Here is a 24,032-nt window from a genome sequence, read left to right as displayed (position 1 = left end):
CATAAATTTTCTCTTGACACTGAACAAAGCTATTTCAACAGAGTTATTTGACTAGGTATTAATAAAATCATTCCAATTATAGTCTAAATTGGTTTAATTAGGTATTTAAAAAAATGACTTCCAGGTCCATCACCCAGAAAAATGCCCTGAAAGTGTCATAAGGGTTACAATAGGATCGAGAGACTGATCTTAATCCTTCCTATTATGCCTGGTATAAGAGGTAACAGATAAACAGGGAGTCATAGGCTCCCCCCAAATATAATGGAGACTGAAGTCAACATCAAAGACTAAAATCAGTGGGTTTCCAATCTGAAAAGCCTAGATGACCACATAATTCAGTTCTACAAAACCTAAAAGTCCAATGAACGTAGCTTAACATGCTGAGTTTACTCAATATTTATGCCCAAATTATTCTGTGATTCAAGGAGATAGGCAAGGCAGTCCTGTTCTTACCCTAGTATACAGGAGAGTTAAAGTCTCTACCCTAATGCTACTCAAGCCTTTAGCTAGAGTCAGCCACCTTCCAAGTATGGCAAGGAGGAGGTCAAGGCAGTGTCAGAAATGGAGATTGGCCAAGAGCTGGATTCAAACTCTTATAGCTCCATAAACACATATAGGTAGGTAGGCATCTCCACACAGATGCGTACACACAAACATACACCCTCCCCTCAAGGTTATCTAACCCATGACATTTCAATAATTTCAATAATTTTACACAATTTTTATGTTTCACTAATTTTAAATCCTATCTTCATATCTCTTTTTAGTATTAAAGAAAATAAAAGCATGTAATATCAACAAACTTGTCAACAAAACCATAGTGATTAATTTGACAAAAAAATTTTCTAAGGCCTGGGTGAAAGCTAGAAAGGTACTGATTTTAGAGGTATTCTTATCAAAACAAGGAGGGCAACAGCTTAAAATCTGTATGATTCTTTGAAACACAAACCCATTTGTAACTTTTTTTTACAATATTTCCATTTTAGAAATTATTTATTGAGAAACATTTGATGTTCCAGAAGATGTGTTATACTCAGATGTCAGATCTACTGGACACTGTACTCAAGATTCTTAAAATTTAATGCCAAATTATTTGTGTAAGCAATTATAATAAAGTGTGATTTAGGACAGAAACAATGCTTTGTTCTTTTTATAGGTTACTGAATAGAAAATTTACAAATTCTCATCTTTTATGACCCACAAAACTTCATTCAAGCACTGTTTCATTAGCCTCTGAAACACAATTTGCTCTGAAAGAGATGAACTTTTACCTGGGTTATATAAAGTTGCAGGTAGTGGAAAAAGTTGTCTTTGGACAAACTGATGCAGAGGCTGTTTCTTAATGGTATATGGATTCATCATCTGACATAATCTACATTTAAAAACAAATAAAAATGATGTTAAGAGATACTCTTTTAAGCTCAAATTTCTATTTCTCATGTATGAAAAAAAAAACCCATAATGAAAATAACAAAGCTGAATTTTCATTTTCCATCCACAATTTTATTTCCACACCATTAGGCAAGCAATATCTAAAAACAATTTTTAAAAAAAGCTCAAGAGGAAATTTAAATCCTGGATAATGCAATATCCGGTGTTAAGAAACAGAAGTGTGTCTACATTCGTGATTTATAACTTGGAGTCCCAGACTCATAGCTATGCATGAAGGAAGCAAAGAACTACAAACTATTTCTCCCTTTTTTTTTCCCTTTTCTAGGGCCGCTCTCGCTGGCATATGGAGGTTCCCAGGCTAGGGGTCTAATCGGAGCTATAGCCGCTGGCCTACACCAGGCTACAGCAACGCGGGATCCGAGCCACATCTGCAACCTACACCACAGCTCAGGGCAACGCCGGATCCTTAACCCACTGAGCAAGGCCAGGGATCGAACCCGCAACCTAGTGGTTCCTAGTTGGATTCATAAACCACCGCAGCACTACAGGAACTCCTGTTTCTCCCTTTTTAGATTAAAACAAACAAACAAGCAAAAAACATTAAGTAATAGAGTCATATAGTTCAAAACTCAAAGGAAACAAAAGTAAGCACAGTGAAGTCTCCCTCCTTTTCTGTCTCCCATCATGTTTCCCTGGAAGGAGGTTAACCTATGCTATTTATTTGGAAAAGTACGTCAATACTTCCGAAAGTCTAATAGAAAGTGTACTATTCTCCACCAACCTGCTAAAAAAGCTGACAACCTATATGAGCTTTTTGACTGAGAACAAATTGACCCTGTTTTGTAATTTTGGTTATTGCACTCTGAATATCATTCTAAATAATCAAAATTACAAAACTTCCAAAGAAGGGTTGATTGGCTATTTTTTGTATGGCTTTGACAAAGAGAGATGGGAAAAATAAATATTACTGAAAAAGAAAATAAAAGGAGACTTTGGGAGTTCCCTCTGTGGCTCAGCGGTTAACACACCCAACTAGGATCCATGAGGTATGGGTCCAACCCCTGGCCTCGCTCAGTGGGTTAAGGATCTGGCGTTGCTATGAGCTGTGGTGTAGGTCACAGATGTGGTTCAGATCCCATGTTGCTATGGCTGTGGCATAGGCTGGCAGCTGTAGCTCCAATTTAATCCCTAGCCTGGGAGCTTCCATACGCTGCGGGTGTAGCCCTAAAAAGCAAAAAGCAAAAAAAAAAAGAGACGTTGGTAGTGAAAAATTTCAGCAAGTTACTTTAAAATCCAGTTTACTTTAAATACTATTGCCATCCAATTTTCATTTCATGGGCGTCATTAAGGAATTCTAAGCATATGTGATCACTTTTTTTTTACATTTCTCTGATTATTTTCATCTGCAAACTCATAAAAAGGAGGGACTGTGTTCATTTCTGTTCCTTAGCAGTTAGCATGACCTACCTCTGTTCCTCATTTCTAAAATGAACTTAGCATTCACAGCTACTTCAAAGATTGGGGCAGAGATAATTCATGTCAAGTGCTTAAAACAGTACTAGGCCATGAAGCATGTGTTCAATAAATGTTAGCTACCACTATTATTATTATGTGATAGGTATGAGGTGAAAACATGTTTATTTATAGCTCACCACCTAAATCTTGCATACTATGTAATAAGGAAATACGCCAAATGCAGGAAATACACCTAGAATAGAGAAATTTCCTTTCAGCCCAAGGAAAAGGCAGAATGGATAAATATTTTGACTGAGCTGGGTTTAGAGTCATGAAATGGTAAAGGTGAGTTAAATTAATCCCAGAATAGATCTATTCAAAAATAAGAGAGGGAGGAATTCCCCTTGTGGCTCAGGAGAAACTGAATCTGACTAGTATCCATGAGGATGCAGGTTCCATGCCACGCCTCTCTCAGTGGTTTGGGGATCCTCTGTTGCCCTGAGCTGTGGTGTAGGTTGAAGACGTGGTGGCTCGCATCCCTCCTTGCTGTGGCTGTGGGGCAGGCCTGCCGCTATAGCTCCAATTTGACCCCTAGCCTGGGAACTTCCATATGCTGCCTGTGCGGCCCCAAAAAGACTAAATAAATAAATAAAGGGAGACAGGAAGTGACTAATACAAAAATCTCTGCAAACCTAATTTTTTAGGAAATACCTTTCAACTTCAAGAGCATCAAGAGCACTGATACTCCTACCACTCAGGAGGTCAACCTCTGTTAGGCTCCTTTTGCTCCGTAAGAGAAATCGAGGTAAAACACCTACGTTAAGTCCTCGGTGCCTTTCACCTAACCAATGTTGACAGATGTCATTGGGAGGCCAAACTCAAAGACAGGGCAAATGGAAAGAAGAAAAACAAGGGAACGGAGTGGGTTTAATTAGTGAGAGGGAGGAAATCTAGGGTTCTGGATGCTCATCAGAGTTCCATCACTTAGATGCTGTGTAGCCTCCGAAAGGTCACGTTCCCTTTCTGGGCCTCACTGAGAAAATGAGTGAAATTCTGTCTGACATTCCGATTTTGTGAAGAAAGGCAGAGGGAATGCATGTGGAGGAGGGGATGGAGGGGCCCCGCGATTTACAAAGGGCTCCTCCGTTGGGTCCCTACAGCCGGTCTCTGCGAGCCTCCTCCCCGCAGGGACACAGGCACCAGGTCTCGGAGCCTGGAACAAGGCACTGCAGGGTCCGCATGATCCGGGGGTCGCCCTGGAGAGAAGACCACCTCAGGATTAAACCCCTAACTTGGGCGACGGGGGCGGAACCAAAGGCAAGGTCAGGGGCACTTCTCCCCACCCAGTTTAAGAGACAGCAGGGCGGGGCGGCGATCGCTCTGCTGTTAAGCCCAGCGGCATCCCTATACATAGCTCGAGGCTCACCACCTACCGCCTTCGCAGCCCCGCGGCAGCTGCCGCAGCTCCCCAGCCCAGGCGGGGCGCCACCGCCATCTTAGTCCAAGAGCGCAGGCGTAGGGAAGGCCGCTCTTCTGCACCCTCCCCCGTCCCCTTCGCGGAAGCGCCCGAGCCCCGCGCAGGCGCGAGCGCAGGCGCAGGCCGGCCTGGAACTGGCGAGGCACTTGGATAGCGCACCCTACCGGCCATGTGTGGCTCTGCTGTGGCTGAGGTAGGCTGTCTAGAAATCATTTCCTACCTACTGCTTGAGGTTGGACAGGGTAGAGAGAGAAAAAAATGTTTGCGGCGCTTGCCCAAGTGTCCTTAAGTAAGCACGAAGGACTGCCGCTTCCCTGGCATCACAACTGCCGATTCACTTCAGGGAAATTCACTTCAGGGGGTTTATGACAATTAGCATTTTGGGTTTTTTTTGTTTGTTTTTTTTTTTGGTTTTTTTTTTTTTGCTATTTCTTGGGCCGCTCCCGCGGCATGTGGAGGTTCCCAAGCTAGGGGTCTAATCGGAGCTGTAGTCTCTGGCCTACGCCAGAGCCACAGCAATGCGGGATCCGAGCCGCGTCCGCAACCTACACCACAGCTCACGGCAACGCCGGATGGTTAACCCACTGAGGAAGGGCAGGGACCGAACCCGCAACCTCATGATTCCTAATCGGATTCGTTAACCACTGCGCCACGACGGGAACTCCCACAATTAGCATTTTGAAAGTTTTTTGTTTTTGTTTTTTCCTGCACCGGCAGCATGTGGGAGTTTCTGGGCCAGAGATGAAACCTGCACCAGAGCAGGGACCCAAGCCACAACCGCGGGACAACGCTGGACTCTTAACCCTGCAGGGAACTCCTGCCAATTAGCATTTCAATCAGCCACCAAAATATGTTTCTCTCCCTTGCAAAAACTGATTTAAAAAATTGGGGGGGGGGCATTTATGTTAATTGGAAAACAAAATTGGTTAGAAACAGCACGTATACATGATCCCATTTCTGAAAAATAGTTTGTGTCTACCAGCGTGTGCTTGCATATGTGAGCAAGAACTCTCTGGAAGGCAGACTGCCAGCCTCCTCTCTTTTTCCCCTCCTCTTAAATATGCCACATCATTTCCCACCTAAGGGCCTTTTGCATAAGTTGTTCCCCCTTCAGGGAACAGTGCAGAAAGCCACAGGCAACCCCAGCCAAGGAAAGGGACCACTGCTCCGTGATCCCAAGCTCCTTCCTCCTGCCCCGACCTACAGGAGGCAGGTGTAAAAAGAGGAGGCTGGTCTCCATGCCTAACCAAGGGAAAAAAGCAAAGTTTGAAGGCAGGTACAAGATGGAAGTTTTAAAGACTTGGGCCATATTTTTTTAAATACCTGAGAGTAAGATAGAAAGTAAAATAGTTTTTAACGCTGTTAAGTGACCAGGAAGTTCCCTCATGGTCTAGTGGTTAGGATTCTGAGCTTTCACAGTTGAGGCTCAGGTTCATTGCCTGGTCTAGGAACTGAGATTCCCATATCAAGATGCTGCTTGAGGCTGCAAAAAAAAAAAAAGTCAAAAATGACCAGAAACAATGGAAATTTTACCAAGGAGTAAGGCAGGGAGAGCAAACAGGTGACATTTAAGCCCTTTCCTGGAGTTCTCTGATAGCTCAGCAGGCTAAGAATCCGGTGTTGTCATGGCTGTGGCTTGGGTTGGATCTCTGGCCCAGGAACTTCTGTATGCTGTGTGCAAAGCCAAAAATAAAAATAAATAAATAGAATATATGTATATATATATATATATATATATATTTAAAAAGTCCTTTTCTGGCTTTCCCATTGTGACTCAGAGGTAATGAACCCAACTAGTACCCATGAGGATGAGAGTTTGATCCCTAGCCCCACTCAGTGGGTTAAGGATCCAGCGTTGCCGTGAGCTGAGGTGTTGGTTGTAGATGCAGCTCAGATCCCAAGTTGCTGTGACTGTGGTGTAGGGTGGCAACTGTAGCTCCCATTCATTCCCTAGCCTGGGAACCTCCATGTGCTGCGGGTGCCGTCCTAAAAAGACCGAAAAAAAAAAAAGCTAATTTCTGATTGTATCTTACTGAACTCATTATATTCAAAATACTGGTTGCATATATTTTAAACCTTCCCTTTATTACCTACTCCAAACATACACATGCCCCCTCATTCTTAGCAGATTTTACTTCATAGAGAAAAAGATAGAAGCCTTTTGATGGTAGCAGTGGTGGCGTTTGACTTTCTAAACTGTCAGAGCCCTGCCCTTTCTAAACACTTTTTGCTGAAGCCATCCAGAATATACCACTTCAGGAGATGTGTTTTGAACTCCCCTTATCTACTTAAAAGTAGAGGCTCCTAAAAGAATTCACCTGTTATAAATCCTCTCCCTAGGAGTCCAGCAACCAGGAAAGATTAACTCAAGGATAAAAAAACCACTTATGCAGACATCATATCTCTATTCTCCTGAGAACTCATTTATCTTTTCCTAAAGTCATTTGTTTTCCCATAGGCGCCCTTCTCTTCTTCCGCTTCCTCTTCCCGTTGTTGGAAGAAATTTTCACATCCTGAGGTGTAGGGTTATTCTGGTTTATACATGATTTGCCTTGAACTTTATGCTGAAACAATCTGTCTTATCAGCTGTCAACCATGCCTTGTACATCTCCTTTACACATTAACAGGTTGTTGCCCACCATCCAGTTATATGAAGGGATCAGTCACAATCCCCTGCTCTGGCTCACGGTGGGGATCCTGAGGGGAATTCAGGGGGAAAAAAATGACAGCAACAAAACAAAAGGCATCTGGGAGTTCCCTTCATGGCTCAGGGGTTAACAAACCCGACCAGTATCCATGAGGACACAGGTTCGATCCCTGGCCTTGCTCAGTGGGTTAAGGATCCAGCATTGCTGTGAGCCGCGGTGTAGGTCACAGACGCAGCTCGGATCCCGTGTTGCTGCTCCTGTGGTGTAGGCTGGCAGCTGTAGCTCTGGTTCAGCCCCTAGCCTGGGAACCTCCATATGCCACCGGTGCAGCCATTAAAAAAAAAAAAAAAAAAAAAAAAGGCATTCTGTGTTTTGAATAAATTGGCACCTAGATAAGTTAAGATGCTTACCTCAGGAAGATTGCAGTGACCCCGGATTCTTGCATTTTCCCACATATAGAAAGTTACTAAAATCATTAACTTGAGCTATTAGTTATTTTTTATTAGCAGTAATCTTTATCAAGATGTGTACTTGACTAATGTATTTCCTGGCCCCCCAAAATTACATGTATACTGTCTCTTCCTACACTTCTGCAGAGCAGTCTTCTGAGAGCTACTGAGAGGCTGTTTTTCTGGCTATAGTCCTCAGTTAGGCCTGAATAAAACCCTTTTCTATTCTTATTATAGATTGTTTATTGATTATTTGCAACAACACCTTACTAAGATGGTATATAAACCCCCAAATCTAACCATCTCCTCTTTTTTTTTTTCTTTTATGGCCACACCTGCGGCATATGGAGGTTCCCAGGCTAGGGGTTGCATGGGAGCTACAGATGCTGGCCTACACCACAGCCACAGCAACGCCAGATCCTTAACACACTGAGCGAGGCCAGGGATCTAACCTGAGTCCTCATGGATACCAGTCAGGTTCATTACTGCTGAGCCACAACAAGAACTACTTAACCACCTCCTTGAGTTATATTTTTCTGTGAACTCCCATGTAAGTATGTGAATAAAAATCTCTTTTCTCTTGCTAATCTTTCATTTGTCAGTTTAATTTGCCAGCCCCCAACAGAACCTAAGAGGATAGAAAGAAGTTCTCCCCAGCACTGCATTTATCTTAACTCCTTCCTTGCATAGAAGAAGAGGCCAGTACCTTCATCTGGATCCATCTGCCTCTTTACTCCCCTTCCCAGTTCTTAGGGACTTTGCCCGATTTATTATTTTTATTTATTTATTTATTTTTGTCTTTTTTGCTTTTTTCTAGGGCCACACCCACGGCATATGGAGGTTCCCAGGCTAGGAGTCTAATTGGAGATGTAGCCACCAGCCTACGCCAGAGCCACAGCAACGCGGGATCCGAGCCACATCTGTGACCTACACCACAGCTCACGGCAACGCCGGATCCTTAACCCACTGAGCGAGGCCAGGGATCAAACCCGAAACCTCATGGTTCCTAGTCAGATTCATTAACCACCGAGTCACGATGGGAACTCCCCCAATTTATTATTTTTTAAGTAAACTTTATGTTCTAAGATATATTCTATTCACATAAATTTGCAAAAATAGTACAGATGGTTTCTGCATGTCCCTTACCCAGTTTCCCCTTTTGATAGCATCTTATATTACCATTGTGTATTTGACACAGCTAAGGAAACATTAGCCAAACTCCAGAGGTCAGCATTATTCTCTTGGTTATAGGTCTGAGGGAAGAAGACCATAAAGGTGAAGTGTCCTCGTCACATCATATCAAGAGTTCATATTATTTTTCCCTTTTTTTGACCATGCATGCAGCATGCGGAATTCCTGGGCCAGGGATTGAATATATACCACAGCAGCAACCCAAGCTGCAGCAGTGACAATGCCAGATCCTTAACCTGCTGTGCCAGAAGGGGACTCCCACATACTCCTCTTTGAAAACACAACCCATACTCAAAGTTTGTGGATTAAGATCTGCTTTGGAGGTATGGGGGAATCTAAATAAATTCACTGAAATTCTTCTGTGTGAGATAAGCATTTTCTTCATTTATTTAGTCATTTTTTTTTATGTCAGCCTGGGGTCATGGATATTTACTTTAAACTTTGTCATAATCTATTATTATGTTATTTCATTGCTTATGTTGTTTCAGCTTTGACCGTTGGAAGTTCATTCAGGTTGGGTCTGTGTCCCAGTGACTTTTTTTAGACACCTTTACTTTTCTGACATTACCAATGCTCCTGGTTCTTATATATCTTGTATATTTTCCACCCAGCCCCAGAATCAGCCATTGTCCATGGAGCCCCAGTTCCTTTTATTAGAGAATTGTGTTAAGAAACCAAGATCTGGGTGCTGGGTGTGCTTGCTTGCTGTCCATTTACTTTGCTTTTTTTTTTTTTTTCTTCAGGGCTGCACCTATGGCGTATGGATGTTCCCAGGCTAGGAGTCGAGTTGGAGCAACAGCTGCGACCCTATACCACAGCCACAGCAACATCATCTGAGCTGCGTCTGAGACCTGCACTACAGCTCACGGCAACACAGGATCTTTAACCCACTGAGCAAGGCCAGGGATCGAACCTGCAACTTCATGGTTCCTAGTCAGATTGGTTTCTGCCATGCCACAACAGGAGCTCCTTCATTTACTTTTCATTTTGTTACTCCTTCATCTTCATCTATTCCCTCTCTACAGATTGTTTCTTCTTAGCTGCTGGCATACAGACATATTCAAGTGTTTCCCTCATTAATTCTTCTTTATCCATATTCCCCACTGGCAAGCTCCCTAGCTTTCTGTTCATTTCCGTTGAAGCTCTAAGCATGGTCATATTTTATACAAATTTGAAAGTGCTACATAAAAGACTAATGAAGTCTCAACTCGTGTGCAAAATACGGAATAAATGCAAATATTAAAAATTGTCAGGGAGTTCTCTGTGGCACAGCAGCTTAAGGATCTGGTGTTGTCACTGCACTGGCTTAGTGACTAGGGTAGTTTTCTATTTCTACTGTAACAAATGATCACAGACGTTGGTGGCTTAAAACAGGAAACTTCTCGTAGAGTCTGGGAAGTCAGATGTTTAAAATCATTTTCATTGGGCTAATGTCAAATTGTCAGCAGGGCTGGCTCCTTTTAGAAGCTTTGAGGGGAGAATCTGTCTCCTTGTCTTTTTAATCAGCTAGAGGCTACCTGTATTCTTTGGCTTCTTCCATTTTCAAAGTATCGCTCCAATCTTTATTGCTGTCATCACATCACCTTCTTCTCTAACTGCTATGTCTTTCTGAAATTACACTCTGTTTGTGCTGGGCCCACCTGGATAATCCAGGATAACCTCCCCATTTTAAGACTTTTAACTTGATCACATGTGCTGTATCCCTTTTGCTGTATAAGGTAATGTCATTCACTAGTTCTGGGGATTAGAACAAGGACATTTGGGAGGAATAGGAAGGCATTACTTAGCCTACCTCGGTGACTTGCTGTTTGTTTGTTTGTTTGTTTTTTAATTTACTGTTATTATGGTATAATTCTCCTTTTCTTCTTTTTTTTAAAAAAATCTTTTTAGGCCCATACCCACGGTATATGAAGTTCCCAGGCTAGGGGTTGAATGGTAGCTGTAGCTGCCTGCTTACACCACAGCCACAGCAATGCCAGATCCAAGCTGAGTCTGTGACCTACACCACAGTTAATGGCAAACCGGATTCTCAACCCACTGAGCAAGGCCAAGGATTGAACCCATGTCCTCATGGATACTAGTCAGGTTCATTACCACTGAGCCACAGCAGGAACTCCTCTCTTTTTCTAGCCTAAAAATGTCATCTAAACATTTGTTCAGTGATGTTACTATTATGAGAACTGGAGGAAAAAAAAATCCAAATCAATGACATTGAAATGCAAGTTAGATATAATAAGATATGGCAGTTAATTTAAGGAAGATAAATCTTTTTTTTTTTTTTTTTTTGTCTTTTTGCCCTTTCTAGAGCCACTCCCACGGCATTTGGAGGTTCCTAGGCTAGGGGTCTAATCGGCCTACACCTCAGCCACAGCAACTCGGGATCCGAGCTGCATCTGCAACCCACATCACAGCTCCTGGCAATGCCGGATCCTTAAGCCACTGAGCAAGGCCAGGGATCAAACCCACAACCTCATGGTTCCCAGTCGGATTTGTTAACCACTGAGCCACGACGGGAACTCCCAAGGAAGATAAATCTTTTAAGAAAAATAGTCATTATAATGAAAAAAAAAAAAAAAAAGCCTTGGGGACCAGGTATGTGTTGCAGGGGGAATCAGTGGAGATGTACCATGTTCTTATGTTGTGGATTATTCAAGGTCCTTATATAAAATGAACTCCCTCTTCTTTAAAATATTATCTTTCGTTTTTCTACATCCTGCTTATTTCTTAGCCCACTGCAATCATTCCCCACCACTTTACTGGAACTGCTCTTGCTGAGATCATCAATAACCAACAAATCAAACAAGCATTTTTGTCTCTTGATCTCTCTGTGGCATTTAACACTATTGACCATGGCTTATTTTTGAAATTTTTTCCTCCCTTCGTTTTGGTGTCACCTTCTGTTTTTCTATCCATATTTGTGGTTTAGTTTATTTCATGGCTTTTTTTTCCCACCTACGCTTTAAATGTTGATATTCCCAAAGGATAAGTGCTTTCTCCTCACTCTACATTCTCCTTGATTGAACTCACCTACATCTAGGCATTGGAATACCACTCATTGAGAATTTCCCTTTGCCAGAAGTCAAGACTTCTCTCCTGATCCATTTAGCTAATGGTCATCTGGACAACCTCACTTTTTTTTTTTTTAGGGCCATACCCACAGCATATGAAAGTTCCCAGGCTAGGGGTCGAATCGGAGCTACAGCCACCAGCTTATACCACAGCAATGCAGGATACAAGCTTGGTCTTCCACCTACAGCACAGCTCACGGCAAGGCTAGATCCTTAACCCACTGAGGGAGACCAGGGATCGAACCTGTGTCCTCATGGATCCTAGTTGGGTTTGTTAACTGCTGAGCCATGAAGGGAACTCCCACTTTTTTTTTTTTTAATTTTAGTGGATTTACAGTGTTGTGCCAATTTCTGCTGTACAGCAAAGTGATTCAGTCATACCTACACCTACATTCTTTTTTTAATATATGATTTTCCATCATGGTCTATCCCAAAAGATTGGATATAGTTGCCTATGCTATACAGGATGACCACACTGCTTATCCATTGTAATTATAATAGTTTGCATCTATGAACCCCAAACTCCCAGTCCATCCCACTCTTTACCTCTCCGCTCCTTGGCAAACACAAGTCTGTTCTTCATTGGATGACTTCACTTTGATAGCACATGTGCAGGCCCAGGACATTTTGAACCACCAGGGTGGTTTTACAAAAAAAAAATTTTTTTCTTGTGTCTTTTTTTTTTTTTTAGGGCCGCACCCTTGGCATATGGGGGTTCCCAGGTCAGGGGTCAAATTGGAGCTGTAGCCACTGGCCTACCCCACAACCACAGCAATGCCAGATCCGAGCCACTTCTGTGACCTACATCATAGCTCATGGCAACGCCAGATCCTTAACCCACTGAGCAAGGCCAGGAATTGAACCTGTGTCCTCATGGATACTAGTCAGGTTCATTTCTCCTGAGTCACAATGGGAATTGCAAAAAAAAAAAAAAATTGTTTCTTTGGCTGCACCGGTGGCACATGGAAGTCCCATGCCAGAGATTGAACCTGTGCCTCTGCAGTGACCAGAGCCACTGCAGTTGGATCCTTAACCCACTGCACCACCACAGGAACTCCCTCACCCAATGTTTTTGAATGCAGCTATTTAAACGGGGCTAATACTGACAAATTTTCATCAAGAAATTCTATTAAGCAACTCCATTAAGTCAATTTAATTCTTGGACCAATTTCCTATGCAATGTATTTCCATTTTATTGTACTTAAATTCACTGGAATACAGTCTTTTCTATATATCTTTTACAATGGAAATTTATCAGTCAATTTTTGGTTCATTCCAAATTTTACCAATGGTTTCTGCTACTAAGTCCTCTCATGGCCACTATACCTAACTAAATTCAAATTTCATAAATCAAAAACTGGGGTTAAATTGTCAAGATTTCATTCTTTCATCAATCTTTTTTTTTTTCTTCTTTTTATAGCCACACTTGTGGCATATGGAAGTTCCCAGGCTAAGGGCTGAATCAGAGCTGCAGCTGCAGGCCTACACCCCAGCCACTGCAACACCAGATCTGAGCCACATCTATGATCTATGCCACAGCTTGTAGCAATGCTGGATACTTAACTTATGCAGGGATCAAACGTGCATCTTCATGGACACTACGTCAGGTTCTTAACCCACTGAGCCACAATGGGAACTCCTCTTTCATCTTGCACCAGTTTTTGATGGGCAATTTTACTTGTTTTGAATTTTAGTTGAGCTGAATATTTCCAACAGCAATAGTCATCAGAAACTGAATAAAGGCTGAGTTTATATTTAATTTTCGGTTACTCTATTAGAAAATCGTGATGCATTCCCCTAAGATTTCTCTAAAGAGTGAAAAATAAAGTATGTCTTGGGGTCAAAAGTTCCTGCTCAAAAACAAGACGAGGAGTTCCCATCATGGCGCAGTAGAAACGAATCCAACTAGGAAACTTGAGGTTGCAGTTTCGATCCCTGGCCTCGCTCAGTGGGTTAAGGATCCAGTGTTGTCGTGGGCTGCGGTGTAGGTCGCAGACGAGGCACGAATCTGGAGTTGCTATGTCCCTGGTGTAGGCCGGCAGCTATAGTTCCGATTGGACCCCTAGCCTGGGAACGTCCATGTGCCGCAGGTACAGCCCTAAAAAGACAAAAGACCAAAAAACCAAAAAACAAAAACAAAAAATAAGATGAGGCATGGAGATGTGATAGAACACTAATTTCATAATATCCGACTTTGGGAATTCCACGTGTTGTGACAGCATTTGTCCCCAAGCCTCAGCACTAGAAAACCGGGTTGCCTTCTGGAGGGAACATCTGGACTCCTTTTGGGCCTCTGGGCTAAGCTGACATCAAAGTAGGTTGAAGAATTACTTGGTCTCCTTCCATGTAAGCTGACATGCTAACTTAAACCCATAGATCGTATTACTTCAATACAATGAAAGATAAACTCAAGGAAAAAGGCATGACCTAAGGAGAATCTCTGTCTTCAAACCGAGACAAACAGGTCTAAACCATCCGTTCATGGCTTTTTCTTGGGTCTCACTCTAATTCCCCCCACTTTGTTCTCAACTAGGGGGCAGTATAAGGGCACCTCCTTGCTGGCTAGTCTCTTACCAACCTATTTCAGAGCTGGCAAAAAGTGAGTCATGGAAGGGTAAATGCCAACAGAGACCACCCTGTGGGAGCTGGAGCTTCTAACTCTGGCTCTCCCTCGAGTGAAGGCAGGGGTAAGTCACCACAGGTAAGCTCTGGCCTCCTCTGCACAAAGCTCTGACTCCTGCACCTCGGTGGGCATGACACATCTGAAAGGGCTCCCTCCAGAGCAGTCTAAGTCACAGATGAGGAAGACTGTACTTTTAGCTAATGGGAATTTGAAATGGAAAAAACCCAAGAACTTCACATTGTAGAACTAGGGAGGGCATACATTTAAAGATAAAGGAATCAGATTTTAAATAAATCTTCAGGAAAAGCAGGCAACTTTTGTCTTTTCTTAGGGTCGGACCTGTGGTATATGGAGGTTCCCAGGCTAGGGGTCAAATTGGAGCTTTAGCTGCCGGCCTATACCACAGCCACAGCAATGCCAGATCTAAGCCCCATCTGGGACCTACATCACAGATCACAGTAATGCTGGATCCTTAACCCGCTGAGCAAGGCCAGGGACTGAACCTGCGTCCCCACAGATGCTAGTCAGATTCGTTTCCGCTGAGCCATAATGGGAACTGCTAGGCAACTTTGATTTTACTCATGCATATTATACCAGAACCCTTTGTATGCCTGGATCTCCTTTTAATGTCATACTGTAAACTTTGTCCACTACCAATTCTCCCTGAATCATGGTTGTCAAGCTTATTAAAGCCCAAATATGACTCTGGAATTTTCTCAGATTCAGAAAGAAAACAGGCAGGCAGATTTTCTCCATAGTATGGATTTTCAAATTCTTAGGTAAAATCCACTTCCACCTAAAACTTCTCCCTATAGTTTCTTATGGTGTCTCTTCAGTTTTTTTTTTTTTTTTCTGTTTTTTTTTTTTTTTTTTTTTTTAAGACTATATTGATGCAGGTCACATTCTGATAACATATTTTAGAAATTTATAGTAAAGTTTGCATAGCAGGGAGTTCTGTGGTTTTCCCAGCTCAATCCTTATGGCTCAGTTATTTGTATTATTCCATTTATGCCTCCACAAACACCTAGAAAGTAAAGTAGGTCTTAGGAAATTGCAATGCCAGTATTGGAAACCAACCAACCAACCAAAAGTTGTTCTTTGAAACTTAAAAATGTAAAACTATGGTGTTCCCGTCGTGACTCAGCGGAAACAAATCCGACTAGTATCCATGAGGACGCAGGTTTGATCCCTTGGCCTTGCTGAGTGGGCTAAGGATCTGGTGTTGCCATGAGCTGTGGTGTACGTCGCAGACATGGCTCGGATCTGGCGTTGCTGTAGCTGTGGTGTGGGCCGGGGTTATAGCTCCAATTCGACCCCTAACCTGGGAACCTCCATATGCCAAGGGTGAGGACTTAAAAAGCCAAAAAAAAAAGGTAGAACTAGGCTTGGTACTAAGTGAAAGGTGCTTAAGGAGGCCTTCAATCCTAGGAAGATCTGACAAGAAATAATACAAAGAAATGTCATTTATTTTAATTATGTCCATTTTAATAAAGTGTACAGGAGTTTACAACTCAAAAATTATTCATAAAAACTATCAGATACATAAGAGAGATCACACGAAGGGTGCAATAACATAAATTCAATAATCTGCAAATAAGAGGTATTGCAAAAACCATTAAGATTGACTCTGGAAATGTCTTTTTCCCTTTCTCATGTTCACAGCCTTTGAGGTTACATGCACATATTGTTTTCTGAGGTCTGAGGACCTCAATACCCCTTACAGCTGGGTCAACCTCCTCATTCTGTGAACTCAAAATATAGCAGTAGAGGGAGTTCACCTCTTCTTCAGGGAGAGAGCGTGGTCCTTGGCTTTTATTCCTTTTCTATCCCCTAACAAATGACGCTGCATGTTCCCTCTTTCAAAGTAATATCATGCAAGCCCTGTAGTGTTCTGGTCACTACTGCCCTCCCAATACCACACTTGAGCCAAGAGTTCAGGTCAAACCCTACATGAGTTTCATCCTTGTGGATGAGAAGAGCATGCTTACTATGGAAATGAGTCTAAGGCAATGACTGCTTTTTCTCACCTTCAATCTAGAACCACTCCAATTTTAACTCAGTTGTAGGCAAACAGAACCGAAGTTACTCATTCCAAATACCTACTGTCACCACTTGGTATTCTTTGGCTGCCTTCATTAGGTCTTTAATACCACGGCAGAAAGCATGAGGATACACACACACACACACACACACACACACACACACTCCGCTCACACTCTTTAATTGGAGACTTTGGTAGACTCAGAGAATACAACTGACTTGCTGTTTCAGAGTAGAAAGGCGAACTTGTCTTCTCTCACTCCCAAAGTCTCTTGAACTGACATTGGTAAAAACCATTTTTTGCAATTCCTTACAAAAGGAATCAGAGTAGAGAACATATATATTAGAGTATATATTATTATCCTCTAATATATATATATATATTTCTATGACAATGGTTTTATGGTTCTATGACAATGCAATGTCAGTAACATTGACTTAATTTCAAGCACATTGTTGCTCTAAACACAAACACTGTGTCACATATTGAAATTGCTAAGAAGTAGCTCAGACTAAATGCCTTATGGAATTACCAGTTATGGGAGTACTGGACTAAGCCACGAGTGTGCTGGTTAACATTTAGTCACTTTTACAAGCTATTCTAGAGTCCTTTCTCTCTCTCTCTCTCTCTCACACACACACACACACACACACACACACACACACACTTGCGCCTGTATTCTAGGGTACTCCAGGCCTGTTGGATCAAGGTGGAGTGCATAAGGCTTTTGGGTTGTGTCTCCACAGAGTCAGGCTGGGCTTCTGCCAATCTTCCTTCATCTTTCCTTCTAGATGAAATAGGGAAGTGACCCATTTTATTCTTATTTGCAATTATTCCAGTGTGGTGAGATTATCACAGGCCAGGCTGAAATTTAGGAGGAAACTGTTTACAGTCACAAAGGAGGCAAATAAAAATGAACATGGTCATTCAATCATACCTCTCATTACCCCTTTACTGGTGTGGTCATACAAGGAGAATGTCCAGTGAGGAAATGAAGCAGGAACAGGAAAAAGACCAAGGAAGGTGAGCCAGGAAGACCTGCAGGGGTAGAGAAAAGGCAGGAAGGACCTGTGCCTGGTGGTTTTTAAACGATGGGATCTTGGGCCTCACACATGGGAGGCCTGATTCCTCATAAAGGTCAAGGAGCAAAACGTGGCTGGGAGGACCAGGAAGTCACAGAGAAATGGTGGCATCCTGAGAATCAAGCCATTGCCAGCGTAGATGCCCACGTCAAAGTGAGCAGCTAGTTTTCAGCAATCTCACAAATTTATCTTGCAGCAAAACACACACACACTGTTCCCAACCAGATACTACTTTTTATTTTCAAGCATTTCGAATTCCTTCCTTAAGTGAACGTCACAAGTTTGCAAGTGTTCTGGTGGTTAAAACACACAAACAAGCAAACAAACAAGTAGCAGCTGACAAAGTCACTGGAAAAAACAGAATTTACATTGCATGATTCCATTTAAAGTCTTCGTGTTTACTCCAGAAGGCAGGATTAGAACTTGGGGGGTGGCTGTGGGCATTTACATGGTGCTCCTACCTCCTTAGAAGCCGTGGTCTTTCAGTGGCTCTCCTATGTACCTTTCATCAGAATAATCTGGGTTCCAAATTTCTCATATAAAACTGCATACGTATGACCAGCAGCCATTCCCGAGTTGACTGGCCTGTGTTCTCCAATTTCAATTCCAAAGACACAGCAGAGAATAACATCTTTCTTTATTAAAGGAACCCCAGGAACTCCAATCTAAGTAGTATCGTTCCTGCTAGAGAGTGAGTTGGATCTCACCCTTCTCTGGTTTCCTATCATAAAATTTCCTATTTGCTATAATGCACGCATATTATATAACTTACATTTGTTTTTTTGTTTTGTTTTTGGTGTCGCCTTTAGCATACAAAGTTCCAGGGCCAGCGATCGAATCCATGCCACAGCAGTGACAATACCGGATCCTTAACCTGCTGCACCACCTGGGGCTCCTATACCTATGTTTCGATGACTTTTTGTTAGGGAACCAAAAACAGCATGATTGAATTTCTATTCTTAGGTCACTCTGGTGATTACACCTATTTTCAAGAAAACTGACATCCGCTACTTTTCCCTTTTGAACCAGTGAAATAGCTACCAAATAGTTGAAAACATTGATGTACATGTATTCTAAAACTTACTAAATATAATGGGTCAGTAAGATACTGGTATTTTTCTTCAAAGTTCAGAAATAAGTGTTGGTTGCCAGGTTCAACTCCAATCTAACATGAGCGTGTGAATACAGTCACAGCAGTTCACACACTTGAAACCTCAACTCAAGGATGAGTGGGCCCAAAAGGAAATGGAGTTTGTGACCTAGTCCTTGGGTCCTGCTTAGCATCGGCTTTAGCATCCAGTTTTGTTCATTCTGTTTTCCAATCTAACAAGGATTTGGAGCTAAAGGGCTATCTCTATGTGAGCCCAAGAAACAGAGAGGCTACATATTTGCACCACACAAAAGAGAACCTCATTAACACAATAGTGCCTGTGAGTAGGTTAATGTAGATTCTTTAAGAGTTCATCAGTGTGTGCTGCAGGTCAGTGCTTTATGTATAAATATAGTCTGGCCCACTGCACTCCACTGAAATGAAAGGTCACAGGTTACTGCATTTTGTATCTTATGTATAAAGCAAGTAACACACAAAACAAACGAAAACAAGTAGTGCAGCATTGTTGACTATATGTTTTCTTTTTCTCCTTGATGTTAACCTGCTGCAGTAGTTGCTGGGAACATGCATTTGCTACTAATTCAAAGCACCTGAGCACTCAATTCCTTTAAAACTAAAGTTACCAGATTTCCAGATTCAGGATGGCCTCTGGCAAGAACATTGTATGTTTAAATGATCCACTGACCCTAAATGAGCCAAAGAAGATCGGTGCAGAATTCACTATCAGCTATTAATGTGATGCAATAGTCAAAATACTTCCATGCATGACTCAGGAATAACACAAAATTTGCATGTGTTTATATTCATCTCCTATTCAAAAAAGGTATGTAGAGTCACCACCCACCACAGGTCTCCAAGTGACAATAAAAAGGGTTAGAAGTTCAGCTTGACAAATGACTCAATTATGCGATAAAATCATCACAATTTTATTGATTTTTACCTTAAGAACTAAAATAATCAGGAAGGGTTGATCAAATAACCAAAGGAAATCTTTTGCCAGGCTGTTATAAAGGTAACCCTGCATATTTAGAAGAATGAACTCAAGTGACCTTCTATTTTAAGAGTCTCTAACCTGGGGTGAGATTTCTCCCTGAATACTCCCATCCTTTTCACTCCTGCACATGAAAGCTTGAATTGATAATGGCGAAGGGAAGAGTTTGGGGCATAAAATTCCATATGCGTTAGCCAAAACCATGTGACTGGAAAGATGATTCTGCACCCACTGTAACACAGAAAATTCAGAAATGATCACTGGGAGAAAAGCCAACTCTTGGAATGAACATTTAGCAACCGCTAAAAGGAAGGATTGGCACAGCTGAAAACTCAGTTGGAAAACCAATGCTAGGAGCCCTGCCCCATGCCTATGATTTAAGTTTATCTTTTAACCTGGACAGCTGAAATAGGTGGAGACCAAACCAGAAAAATTCTTAAAAAAGTATCTGTTCATATTTTGCTGCCAAGATCCCTGAACATCAACTTCAACTGCAATTGAGTCAGGCATTCAGGCTTGATTCTTGGAAGAACTTCCAATAATTCTTAAATCATTAATCTGATTTGGTAAGCCACCCTCTCAACTTCTCCAGCTAATGGAGAAATCACTAACATTTACTACAAGTCACAGGAAGCTTTCGAGTGGAAATGTTAAATTGAACTTCTTTAGCAGAAATCCTCCCACTGAGACCTAAGTTTCATTTTAAGGCACTAATAATAAAGGGTACGGAAACAGCCAAGGATGAGGCAGATCTTTGCAGAAATAGGAGACGTTTCAAAAACACAAGTTAGCCACCTCTCTGTCCTATTTCAACATCAAAAGGGAAAGAGAGTCCAAAGGTTTTCACGGTTAGCTGATTCAGCTTTTTTCCATCCTCCCAAACTTAATTTACATGTCTCAGGTTTCTATTTTCTTAAGAGGCAGAAGACAAAGATGGCAGGGATGTGGAAAAACAAACACAAACCTAGTTTGTAGCCTAGTCTCATGGTGAATTAATTTCCTAATGACAGCATGGAGTGCTCAGACCTACAGCTAAGTGCTTTCTTTCTTTTTCTTTTTTTGGCCGTGCCTCTGGCACGCGAAAACTCCTGGGCCAGGGATCGAATCTACGCCACAGCAGTGACCCAAGCCACTGCAGTGACAACATTGGATCCTTAACCCACTACGCCACAAGGGAACTCCTTTAAAGTACTTTTAAAAATTAACTTTGACCACAAACCCCGTGGCTGGAACAGTGACCAGATGCTCTTTTCTACTGTTCTGGGGGAGAACCATATAAGGAGAATTAATCTTGCAAGACCATGTAAATGGAATTTGTTGACAGCAAACAGCAAATTCGGGGGGGGGGGTCGGAATCTACTCAGAAACTTCATGCCCAGCAGGATTTTCCTATACATCCCAATGAGTTCAATTCTGCCACGAGGAAAGAACTAAAGCAACACAGAGTTGAAGCCAGTTAGGTCAGGAGACCAGTGCCAGCAAATAAGTGATTGTGGAGGAACGCAAGGTGGGACAAGGCTGACCTACAGGAAGAATGCTTCCTGTGCACACAAGCATGCACACACACACCTGTGCCCTTACACGAATTTAAAAAGCCTGCATGTGGGGAAGGCACAAGCACAGATATCCCATTTGTTTGCACTTCTATACAGGCAAGGACCTGACACCGTTACACACCCACGCTCAGGCATGAGGGCTGGCCTGCTTGCACAAACCCAGAATCAGATCCAGAGAATCCTTCTAAAGCTGCTGGTTTTACAGGAATGATTCGTATCTGCAGGATTGCACTTCCTTCTGATGTGCAGCATTTTTGTCTTCTATTTCTTTCCTGAAAGATACCCTTTTCAAGAGTAAAAATCAAGTCCTAGAGGGACACATCTTGATTCCTCAATGGACAGGACTCCGAACAGGAACTCCAAGGGAAAAAAAAAAAAAAAAAGCAGTAATGTGGCCCCTTTGGGAAGTTATTTCTGGATTTAGTGGGAAGTAGTTCTAGATTTAAAGTTTCTGGGCAAACAACACAAAGCAGAGTTGGTGGTGGAGGTGGGCATGGCAATGCCTGAAAGTCCAGAAATCAACATAAATGAAGGAAATGAGCATAACTTCAAAGGAGTTTCAACTAAGTATCACCTCAACTCAGTTTGTTCACTGACAAGTTCTGCTCTGATTCCTGGAACTGAGAGATAGTAACTGACATAGTTCTTCTTAAGAAGGCTCAGCTGGGTGCCATGTGGTGGGTACTGAGAGTGGGATAGGACAGAGGCCCAAGGCTCAGGTATGGCTCCTAAGGTTTCTGCTTGCCTGATTTCGAAGGGAAGGGTGCTAAAGCAAAAGGATCAGCAGCTGGCAGCTCCGTAGTCCTGGAGGAAAGGGATGTGATGGAAACAGAGCCAGCTATCGACTGCTTATTGGTTTGCGAAACAATTTTGTAGGCAGCGATGGGCTGGGCTTCTGGGGTTGGCTCATCTTCTGGGCTATAGTGACGGGAATATTTGGATAAAGACTGGGGGCGGAATGGTTTGCCAGCCACGGGGCCTGAGACAACTTCTTTCTGGGGCTGAGGCCCTTTGTTTCTGTCATTAGGATGGGCCCCAGATTCCAGGGCGGGGCCCCTGGGAGAGATGCTGTCGAGACGGTCTGCTGCTTGGACAGAATGGGAGGGGAGGTTAGACTGCTGGGCAAAACCAGCCACGGAATACTGAGCTCGGACAGAGGGATACACGGCTCGATCGAGGCCCGGGAGCAGGGGGACGTCATCGGTCGGACCGAGGAGACCGGCCTGGGCAGGCGACTCCTGGGAGGTGGCTATCTGGGCCCCCGCTAACTCCTCCAGGCTCTTCTTCTTGGTAAAAGGAGCTCTCAAGAATACGTCCGCCTCCTCGGGTTGGGAAAGGGCCACGCTGCCCTTGGAGACAAATGGGGCTTTGGCGAAAATGTCCGTGTCATCGGTGGGAACCCTTGAGCTCCTGAAGGGGGCAGTGGCGAAGACATCCGGCTCACCCAGCCCATCGGCGGTGGGCTGCGTGAGGGCGCGGAACTGGTTCTTCCTTCCACCTTGCGCTGCCTTGGCTGGCTCGGTAGACCCCTCTGGCTGAGCGAAGGGAACGGCCCCTCCCAGCTTCCCCTGCAGAGGCTTGCAGCTCTCATCCTCCTCTTCGGACTCCATGAGGAGAGGTCGAGACCCACTGCAGTCCAGCATGTCCCCCTCGAGGTCAGTCCCTTCCTCTTCGCTGCTGTGGAATGAGCTGTTGCTTGAAGGGCCATCTCGGGCCAGGTAGTCAGATTCTAAACTGTTCTGAGTTTTTGGGCCAGGTCCTCTGGAGGGGTCTGGATACAGGGGAAGGCCTTTAACCCCGGCTGTTTCTTTAAAGTGCTCTATGGTTATTACAGGACAGGGATTGGGCTCTCTCTGGAGACCTGGAAAAGCACAAAAGGCAGAATTAGCGCACAGGTCTGTTCAACTCTCTCTTGGAACACTGAAGGGTCGACCCCGCGGCAGAAACATTGTGGGACCAAATAATAGATGTAGAAAATGGAAAAGGAAAAACAGAAAAAAAGAAGTCAGGCAAGGAGACTAAACACAAACTGGACAACAACCAACCACTGTCTCACATCTGGGAACACGAAAGGCACGATGTGCGGGAAAGGAGATGAAGATGTTAGGCACGCAGACACTCAGCGCAACTACACAAGGCTCCTACGCACGGGGCCAGGCACTGACACCTGCTCTACCTGGTGCTGGCTCAGTCTGGAGTGAAAATAAACCCAGTCACTCGTCTCCCCATATACCATGACAGTTCTGGATTAGGTGCGAATACTGTCTGGGGACAAAGTCAACTCAGATCTGACACGTGGTCATCTGCTCCACACTTGCCTGTTAACTGAGGACAGAACCTTGCCCCCAACCCCTCCCCACCAAAGCAGCAGAACGTGGCTGCTTGAGAAATGCAAAATTACTTGATGATTTACAGCACAAGCGCTACTCCAAGAGCACAAAAGTGCCCCGGATATGAAGACTGAAGGCTCCTTCTATGGGAGGAGACGTAATCAAAATCATATTAAATAAGTCACCTTCAGCTGGAATTTTTGTTTTCAGTCTTCTAAGTTAGCAAAGATCCCCTCTGCTTAAATGAATCCATCATAAAGTGCTTTAAGCAGGAGGGAAATGCCCAGGAGCATTTGCAAACTCAAATATACTAATCTATTTCTACCTAGGTAGAGGTGCCTCAGGGTGCTCTGGCTTTTAAAATCAAATAGACAATTATCAGAATGCAAGAGAGCTTACCTTCCAAGAAATATTAGCAGGTTAGAAGTATGTCATTGAGCACATGTTAGCAAGAGGGCAGGAAAAAGGCATATGTAACTAAGCAAGAAGAATCCAGAGAAAAGGGTGGTTGGGGGCAGAGGTATCATTTCACCATGAGTTTCCCAACCCACCAGGGTGAAAAATGATAGGCACAATGACTTGGATTCTATAGATGACTTACAACCTCTGTACAGAGGT

The 24,032-nt window shown here is 43.2% G+C and overlaps 2 protein-coding genes across 5 annotated transcripts in view; both read right to left on the bottom strand.

Moving 5' to 3' along the window:
* NFU1 (NFU1 iron-sulfur cluster scaffold) overlaps positions 1 to 4,435 on the bottom strand; it is a 30,153-nt gene extending 25,718 nt beyond the window's left edge. Inside the window, exons 1-2 of one of the 4 annotated variants that reach the window (XM_021087412.1) lie at positions 4,281 to 4,435; positions 1,272 to 1,372 (exon numbers count right to left, since the gene is read on the bottom strand). In XM_021087412.1, the coding sequence (XP_020943071.1) occupies positions 1,272 to 1,372; positions 4,281 to 4,342 (163 nt within the window). In that variant the 5' untranslated portion in view covers positions 4,343 to 4,435. Of the gene's footprint in view, positions 1 to 1,271; positions 1,373 to 4,273 lie in introns of those variants that run through there. The other 3 variants (XM_021087413.1, XM_021087414.1, XM_021087415.1) reach the window with 3 other exon arrangements.
* LOC100512341 (uncharacterized protein FLJ45252) lies at positions 15,776 to 24,032 on the bottom strand. The gene is made up of 2 exons (XM_021087411.1): positions 23,814 to 24,032; positions 15,776 to 22,945 (listed from the first exon to the last, which is right to left on the bottom strand). Exon 2 carries the CDS (start codon positions 22,725 to 22,727, stop codon positions 21,813 to 21,815), a length of 915 nt encoding a protein of 304 aa, XP_020943070.1. The 5' UTR covers positions 22,728 to 22,945; positions 23,814 to 24,032; the 3' UTR covers positions 15,776 to 21,812.

The sequence above is a fragment of the Sus scrofa genome, chromosome 3 (assembly GCF_000003025.6).
Source record: "Sus scrofa isolate TJ Tabasco breed Duroc chromosome 3, Sscrofa11.1, whole genome shotgun sequence".
Classification (NCBI taxonomy): Eukaryota; Metazoa; Chordata; class Mammalia; order Artiodactyla; family Suidae; genus Sus; species Sus scrofa.
Note: the sequence above shows the minus strand (reverse complement) of the source record. Positions and strands in the feature narration are given on the sequence as shown.

Coding starts and splice junctions, on each gene's coding strand:
- LOC100512341 (XM_021087411.1), bottom strand. CDS start 22,727: ATGCTGGACTGCAGTGGGTCTCGACCTCTCCTCATGGAGTCCGAAGAG.